Source organism: Geospiza fortis, unplaced genomic scaffold (genome assembly GCF_000277835.1).
Source record: "Geospiza fortis unplaced genomic scaffold, GeoFor_1.0 scaffold40, whole genome shotgun sequence".
In the NCBI taxonomy this organism is placed as follows: domain Eukaryota; kingdom Metazoa; phylum Chordata; class Aves; order Passeriformes; family Thraupidae; genus Geospiza; species Geospiza fortis.
In genome coordinates, this window is record NW_005054297.1 from 14,311,670 (window position 1) to 14,320,719 (window position 9,050).

At 38.7% G+C, this 9,050-nt stretch overlaps 1 protein-coding gene across 4 annotated transcripts in view; it reads left to right on the forward strand.

Annotated features, from left to right (window-relative positions):
- Positions 1-9,050, forward strand: part of CRACD (capping protein inhibiting regulator of actin dynamics) — a 128,748-nt gene that overhangs the window by 99,117 nt on the left and 20,581 nt on the right. For 3 of the 4 annotated variants that reach the window (XM_031066066.1, XM_031066062.1, XM_031066070.1), the window contains one exon: positions 2,676-2,811. In XM_031066066.1, the coding sequence (XP_030921926.1) occupies positions 2,692-2,811 (120 nt within the window). In that variant the 5' untranslated portion in view covers positions 2,676-2,691. Of the gene's footprint in view, positions 1-366; positions 385-2,675; positions 2,812-9,050 lie in introns of those variants that run through there. The other variant, XM_031066074.1, reaches the window with a different exon arrangement.

Here is a 9,050-nt window from a genome sequence, read left to right on the forward strand (position 1 = left end):
GTTTGAACTCCTGGCAAATTCTCTTCAGTTTCAAAGCTGCAGGTTGCCTGCTCCCAACTTCAATATTAACAATTCATTAGTAAGGTCATGAACAGCTTCCAAACAAGTCACTGAACTCTTTGGTGCCTGAATTGCAGCCCTTGCCTACTAATTAGTTGTAACAAACAACACAAATATACATGAGGTGTCTGATTTTAAGTATAAGAAGTCCAACCCACTGGACAGCAAAAGGGGTGAATGGTGTTGTATGCACAGTGAGTAGCTCTGAGACCAAGCCACAAGTATCTGAGGCACAGCATAGCTGGAAAAATATTTGAGAGAAGATCCTCTCTGGAGAACAATATGACCTGGACCTGCATTCTCAGCAGATCTCTCAGCTCAAAGGTAAATAGCAAACAACCAGTTCCCACTAGCCTTGCCTTCTGCTCCTGCAGCAGGCTCACACACTGAACAGTGCAAGTGGCTTGCCACGGGCTGGTTTGTCAGATTTTGTGTGTGTCCTTCCCACCTTGTTGAATGCAATGCTGGAGCTTTCATTTCAAACAGACCTACACAATTATATGAGAAAAGCCAATTTTCACTCTGTTTCATGTCAAACCATTCATTTCCAGGCCTGCTAGGAATTTGTTTCTGTGTAAGGGACTCTTCTCAACTTGTGCTTTGCTGGGTGACTCCTGGCTGGCCAAGCAAGGCAGAGGTATTTCAGTGCCATGCAATTTTCCCACAGCTCTGACTGATTCACAGTGATTTGGTATAGAAACCTTTTTAGAAGCAGTTTAAAAATATAATTTTATGGTTTCTAATAAAAGGTTTCTAAAAGAAACTTGAAAGGTGTACTACCTTTAACAGCCAGAGGCAATTGAGTTGTGGGTTTTATATTAAAAAAAAATCTAACATAGAATATGGCATCAGTTAAAGGTTCCTCTTCTTCCATGGCTAAAAGTGTTGTGGAATATTGACCAGCTCTTTGCCTGCTTGTGTGTTGGTTTGTTTCAAATTAAGCACGTTGCTCAAATATTTATCTGGATAAAAAGAAGTTTTTCAGTTAGTCTGTGATTGTATGGAAGATGAAATGATTCAGAGAACTGTGTGTGTTCTCCCCCCTGAATTGGATTGATTATTTTGTGAGTGCTAAAGTATTTTATACATAAATGAGAGAGAGTGAGAGGGTTTGGGGACTTTTTATCCTGTTATTTTCGGGTTACCGCCAAGAAATTCTGTTATAAAACTCAAGAATAGTCTATCATCTGATCAGTTTCAACAGGGTTATGTAACCATATATGACACTCTCCCTTTGTAAGAAAAGATGATTGTTTTTACTTAAAATACCTCAGGGAAAAATGAGATGAAAATGTAATAAATACATTCCCAACTTATTTGTTTGCAAAGTATGAATAGAAATATCTTGAACACTTCATGAACAATTAGAACATTTTAAAAGGCAGAAAAGTTAATATACTGATCTTCTTAAATATGTGAAACCTAATTTTTCTTGTTCTTTTACTTATGTCTTTCTCTGGAAGTATCCTCTTCCTTGCTTTTGCTGAAATACTTATTTATAACTTTTTTTATCATATGTAGAAGGTTATGTTGGATAGATCTGTATCAAAACTATATTTTTTCCCTCCAGATTGTTTTCTGAAACTACAGATGAGTTTTATAAGGTTGCCAACAGGTTATTAAAAGGAGAGATTTAGGACCTTGCAGTTGTTCTGTTTTTTTAAATTGTGGTGTTATTGTGATTATAGATTATGGGCTTTTCACTTACCATGGAATATTCTAGGTGAGGCAAAACATGACTTTCAAACAGATACATTTTTCCCTCAGTGTGGCCCCAAAACTACTAGCTTTTTTTAAATTTATTCTAAGTTTTCTTACAATTAAATTCATTAGAATGATTTCTGGTAAATTAAACCCCTTTTTCTTTCGTGCCATTGCCTGTGGACTTCAATCAGAGCCATATAACAGGTTCATTTGTGACACACCCTCCTCCTTGGCATCAGTGCTCAATTTAGCAGCAGCACATGGGCATTTCTTGCTCTTTGTGGCTAATCAAGGACATACAGCTGGGTGCAACAAGCTTCTTGGCAGTCTAGGGGTTTGGTGATAACCTTTTATTGTCAGTGTCATCATGCTCATGGCCATAGGAAGGGCTGGGTAATCAGCTAAAGGAGGCAGCTCTATGGAAGTGGCTTCCTGCCCTGTAACAATTCTTTTTATGTTACAGATCTCCCTTTGCTTGACGCCTGCTGTTTTCTTTGAGCAGGAATGGCAGTGCGTCACTCCCAAGCAGTGGCACTAAGCGTGAATGCACTTTCTTAGATATGCAGTCTGGCAAGGTGTGCATCATCACCATCTAGTCTGCACCCTGAAGTAACAGTTAGATTTGAGGCTTATGAGCAAAATCAGTTGAATTTCTCAACACTCAACAACACCCCACTCTAGTTCCTTGCAAGGAGGAAGACTGTCTATAAAGGAATTGTGCACCTCCATTAAAATTTTGAAAACCAAAGGTGTTTGGATACCCCTCCTCTGAGAATGTACAGAGGTTTTATGTAGAAGGCAAGAGGTGGGGGGGGGAAGAAATCCATACAGTGGGACAACTGTGATATGAAGAGTCACTCTTATAAATGAATTGCAGTACTTAATTACTTGTTGTCTGTTTTCTTTAACAGATCCTCCCATTATTCTATGGGCAGTCGAGCTTTTTCCCATGACAGTATTTTCATACCTGATGGGAGAACGGAGAGTGAACAGGCCATTCAAGCAATGTCACAGGAGAACGTTTTAGGAAAAGTCAAAATTCTTCAGGTAAGCAATTGCAAGTGGGAAAAATATTTAAAATGTGGTGGAAAATGGTCTCCAGAACATGTTAAATGTGCATAAAGATGGGTTGTTTTTCCTGTAGCCTTGGGAGAGTTTCTCAGCCATGTTAAGTTCTCTGGCCAAAAGCCATTGCAAGTAATTCAGATAATCTGCAGAAGTTCCAGGTTTTGGTCTTGAAAGGTACAGCAGTGATGCTGTAAACATATCTGCAGAAACATCTGCACGTGTGGGACTCGTCTGAATTGAGTTAATGGTTTTGGCATGTCCTGATCTGTATGCCTCAGTCCTACAAATGTGGTAATGAGAGAAAATAGGAAGGCTGTGTTGAGGGCAGGGAATGGCATGCAAGTAAGATTTCTTTGCAAAACCAATTTAATTATATGTTTATATGTATTACATTTTTTCTCCTTTTTCTCACTGCACTTTTAATGGTTTTCATGGAAGGTGGATTATCTCTCAAAAGAGTAAACAACGTATTTGGGCATTTGCTTCTAAAGAGCTTTATATGATCTGCTTTCCCTTCTTTTCCAGAACTCTCCAATTAGTGCTTGAACTAATTTTTTGCTTTACTCCCTGTATATCTGTAAGATTCCCAGCTTCAGGCTTTTCAAGACCTTGAGAGAGCTGTCCTTCAGAAATATGTTGCACTTTATTGTTCAGGATGCTGACATATCCTGTCAAAATGCTGATGAATTTTTAATGCTGTGCAAGTGCTGTTACCCTGAAGATAACTAGCAAAATGCCATTGATTTCTCTTACCTCTGAAGTCCCCCCACAATCCATCTTTCCTGGTGAGTGAGAGATCCTGAAATTGGACAGCTCTGACCTTCAGGATGGAAATGTTCCTGCCTCCTGCCCGGTGCTGTCAGCAGACAGAGCACCTGCACAGTGCTAGCCATGCTGACTGTGGATGAGCTCTGAAGTAGAAACCACACTAGGACATCTCCAATTCCTCTGTGCTGGCTTTTCAGCTTAAATTTCCCTGGGTCAGGTAGATTCAGTGCATGCTATTTTCCAGGCTGGAAACCGTTATATTTCAGATGACTGCTGACTCCAGGTAAAGACCTGAGGTATGTGGGCCTGCCCTACGAAGCCCACCAACTCTTTCAGGGAGCTGTGCCCTCCCTATCTGTTGGATTTGTTTTCTTGGCCTCCATATACTAGCTTTTCTCTGAATAACTTTTTACTTCTAGAGGTGTTTTCTCTCATATCAAAACTCAGCTTGAAATTCTCAATGGAAATTTGTGCCTTTGCTAAATGAAGCCACCTGAGAAAAAGTATAGTTAATGCAGTTGGTAACAACCATGTTCACTAAGCAAATACTAAATCAAGAAAATTAGAGCAAAATGTCACCCTTGAAAGTCACAAAATAAATAGCCAGTGGTACTCTCTTGCTCATATGAACTTTGCATAAGCCTTTTTTTAGTGTGGTTAATTGCATATACTTTAAGGGACAATATTGTTTCAGCTGCTTGATGTAAAAAAATGTGCTTGCTTTTTTATTTAAAACTGAATGATGGTAGTTCATTTTTGTCATTTTAGTGTAGCTGGAACCCAGCCTGTAACATACCAGATTCATTTTTCAACTCTGATGATGGTGGTGAGAGCTACTTATTCATTCAGAAAAGGAATGCATAAGGAATGCAAATGACATTTTTCAGCATTTATATGTTCACACAGAACAGTCATATATTCATCTAAATGTCCATGGATTTTTTTTTTTTTGTAAACCCATGGAAAGCCTCCCTGTAATAAGCCCAGGGACCACTTCTTGTATCTTCAAAAATTGCTGCCCACCACGTAACTTTTCCCATTTCTCTAGCCATGATTTCTTCAACTGTTCCCTGAGTTTTAGGAAAAAGTCATGCCAAAATCCCATTGCACATTTTGAATTGACCTTATAGTTGAGTCCTAGGTCTGATGAGTTATTTGGACTATCATGCCTGTTTGAAGGTTTTATGCACTACATACCCCATCCTTTTTTTCCTGCTATTCTGTGAGCCAGTGTTTGCTATGTGATTTTGCAGTCACAGAAAATGTTGATGCTCTGTCTCCTGACACCAGAAGCTTCTATCAGTTTTGAAATCTTTCTGCAAGCTAATTCCAGCTGGGAACATCTGAATTTCTTAAAGCAGTGGATTAAGAGGGGACAGTTCTCTCTTCTGAAGAGCTCTCTGCTCCTTCAGGCAATTCTGTGGCCAGCCTCCAGCATTACTGTGGCTTTGCCAGGCTTGTATTTCAGGGGGGAAGCACAGCACTTCCAATTCCCATTCACCTGGCAACAGTACTCTTCAGTAAAGAATCGTTGTCAGGATTCCATGCCCCATTCTGACTCTAAACTTGCTGCATTCCAGGTGGAGATCAAAAGCTCTGCAGATTTTAACCCTTTTCAGGATTTTTTTTTATTTTGGAGGTAGTAGAGAAAATGTTCTGGAAAACTTAAATCTTTTTTTTGAAAAGTCCCCACACTTACAAACCTAAGAGACAGCATGGTTAAAAGGGTTTTGAAGTCAGAATAGCAATGCAAGCCATTTAATATTGATGGTGCTGGATCTCATTCTGGGGATCACATAAGTGTTTCTTCCTTCTTCCTTTTCATTTCTGCTGACTTCAGAGTGTTGATGAACCCACAAAAAATGTTGTATAATGGTACAAACTCCATAGTAATCTGGGCAGCTGGCCAGCCCGTGCGCTGGTTCAACTGCTTAATTGTGGGAATTCTCTTTCTAATTATGCATGAAAGGTAAATTAGATCTTTCTGGAATTGCTCTCATTTGGTTTTATTGATTTTCAGATTGGCAGTATTCATCTTATCATGCTTTCTGTAAATAGATTTGGTCATGTTCAAAGGTTTTACTGTGTGCTAGAACTCAGGCTGAGAAAAGCCTGGCCTCTCATAAACCTCCAGCAGCCCTTTCATATCCTGAAGTTATTTTGTGTTGGCTGAAGCCATTTGGTGTTGTAAAAGCAGTCTTTTCCTTGTTCTTTGGAACTTCTGAGATTTATCATTACCTAATTTTTAAGATCCAGGGTAGAAAGCCAGCCTGAGCCTGCTCCCAGCAAGAGGTGGTACACAGGCACTGGTACTCTTAATGTTGAACTCTTTTAGTTTCCAGGGATCTGTTGCTTTACTTGTTACACAGGGCTGTGAATGAGACACAAGGAATGTTTAAACTGTAAATCTAGCAGTGTGTCAGAAAAAAACCCACAACCCATCTCTTGGAGCTTCACTTTCCATCCTTCCCTTCCTGAGGTTACTGGGTTGGTTTTCTCCTCCCATCAACGTGTCTTAAAACAATTCCCTGACAATTTGTAGCTGTGACTCTTCTTCCTACATCTGATATTTGCCAGAAATGGTCAGCAAATGAACAGAAGAGAGTTTTTATTTCACACTCATAAAAACTGCAGCAAGCAAAATAGAAAACATTGTTGTTTAAAACATTGGCTTCCTGAAGCATCTACACTGTTCTTTCCCACTTACTGTGATGATGCCATGGTGTGGCACTGCTGCTGCCTTTGTTCTCCACTGCTTGCCTTCACTGAAGTTATCTTGGGTCATTTGACATCTCTGTGGCTGCAGCATTCAGCTGCAAGAAACAGTAAAGATTGACTGTGACATATGGCTTATGGCCTTTAGGAACTACTGGGTTACATCCTTTTTGTTTCATGTGGCCATGTAGTTTAAAACAAACCCTCTCTGCTCTGTAAAACTATAAAGCATCTATTTATTATAGAGATATGAATTATGAGAAAACATTCTTTGTGAATCCAAACTTCTCAGTCAAATGCAAAAGGAATATTTTTAAAATTCATATTTCTCTGATTTTGTAATGATGAATCACCTGTATAATTTTCTCCTTGTCAAACCTTATGACTGTACAGTTTTGGATTACATTTCTTTTAGTCATTAGCATATCTTAGCTAATACCAAGCCAGTGCTTCCCTCACTGTGCATTGCACATCTGTATTCTACCAGCCACTCCCAAAGTATCTTCTGTTTCTTATTGCCCAGATCTCAACAAAGACACAAAGCTGTTTTTCAAATCTCAAAACTATTATCTTTTACCATGATGGTCTGAATTTTTCAGAATTGGGAATGAATTTTCACTTCATGATTGCCTAGCTTTGTATTTCTTAAAATTAATTGCTTTGTTGCCAATATTTTTTGGTGCCACTGCAACCGAATTGTTTTCCTCATATTTGAAAATTCTTTTTGCTTTATAAACTGAATTTATAATTTTTTTTCTAAATCATTCTAGCATTTCTTGGGCAGACCCTGTTTTTCCTATGATCATAGTAATCCCTGAAAATGAGCTTCCTTTCCAAGAAAGGAAAATTTTCCTTCCTTGCATCTGCTTTGCTTTAGGAGAGACTGATGTGACAAATGCTACAGATGCTGTATCTTCAAGCCTCTCCACAAAATCTTCTCTTTACACAAGTATGTGTAAGTGATCCATCACCACTGTGCACCAAAATCTTCATCCATGTCTGGATTTGTTGCAAATACACATCTCTAGAGGCCCATTTAGAGTTTGCACCTTCACTGTTCTTCTATTTTGGACTCTCTCAAAAAGTTTCTACAAGTGTAATGCCCCTAACCACATGCTGCTCCAGCAATGGAGAGTGGAAAAATTTCCTTCCTGCATCTTGTATCCAAAACATCAGTGCTAATACTTGTTATTTTCCTAATTTTCTATAGGTTTCCATGTTAATTTTGTACCTGGATTATTTTCTAAAGCTATACCAATATAACTTTTCACATGATGCTTTCCAGTTTATTCTCTCCTGATTTAAAAGAAGCTTGTGTGGGGTATTTAATTTGTCTAGATATGCTGCAGATGTTCCTGTTTGGATTAAGAAGTGGACTCACTTCCATACTTCAGCATGAATTAGGTGAACTCTCTTCTGAGCCTAGAAAAGAAATTATAAGACAGAATATGATAGAGATGCCTTAAAATCATGAGTGGAATTGATAAAATGAATCAAGAACAATTATTCAGTCTTTCATAGCATGAGAACACATGAGCAACAGTTGAAACCAGTAACACTTCCAAATCAAACAAATATTATTTTAAGCAAAGTTGGACTGTATAAAAATTCCTCAGATGCCACAAATCATTGGAGCATTTACAAGTATGGGCTCAGTATAGGCTCACGCTGTTCTTATGTATTCCCAAGGCATTTGATTTTTGGGTCATTCTGAGAGACTGTACAGGGCCAAGTGGAATTTCAACAGTGTGCCGCTTTTTAGGACAGGTGTTAATTAAGTCATCATTTTCCATTTATATATAACTAGAAAACTTAATTTCAATTAAGTTTTATTATATTTAGGGATTGCAAACAGATATGAAGAGTAGATCTTTGAGTTGAAGGGGAACTATGACCAGCATTTCTTATTTGAATGGAATCAGCTGAAATAGTACACTCTGTTTTAATGATTTTTAACTGAAGGGAGCAAGCAGCTCAGCAGATCCAGTTTTGGATTCAGTCCAGGCATGAAGCCCTAACAGTGATGTGGTTTCAGGGGCCTGAATCCAACAGACATGCAAGTCGGCATGTACACAGAAGAGGAGCCAAATGGGAGTGAGAGAGGAGATGTACAGCCTGATCTGGGCTCTTTGCCAATTAATATGGAAAACTTGTTCTGTGGCATTTCCTATGCAAATGCAAAGAGTGCTTTGAAAGTCTGGGCTTTTTTTTTTTTATTAGCTGCAGGTGCCAGACAACGCAGAACAATTTTACTTAGGAGCTTTATTCCTTAAGTTATTAATGGGAAACTGGTGTCAGCTAAGTAGTAATCACATTTTAGCAAATTATTTTGCATGAAATAGAAGTGGGCCTGTGTCATTGTCCAGTTACCAAGAAAGATTTTAAAAACTGGATGAATATAAACTTATAATTATTTTCCTAAATTCCTAGTATTTATTTGTCTGTATTGGATTTGCAGACCTGTGCAGACCTCACTATTGCACTGACAGCCACCCAGGTTGCGTGTAAGTAGAAGAATTGTCAGGAAGCTCACAGAAACCTCATGAATCTTCCAAAAAAAAAAAAAAAAAAGAAAAAAGTGGATGAGGTAAACCTGGCCTGGATATTGTCCTAAAGCTCCCCTGTGTGCAGTGTCTCCAGCCCCTGCTTCATGGTATAGGTAGTGTGTGATAGCTGAGCTGTTTTGGGGCTAAGAAGGGTTTGTAAGTCCTGTGGAAATGTTTGTCCCCTGCCTG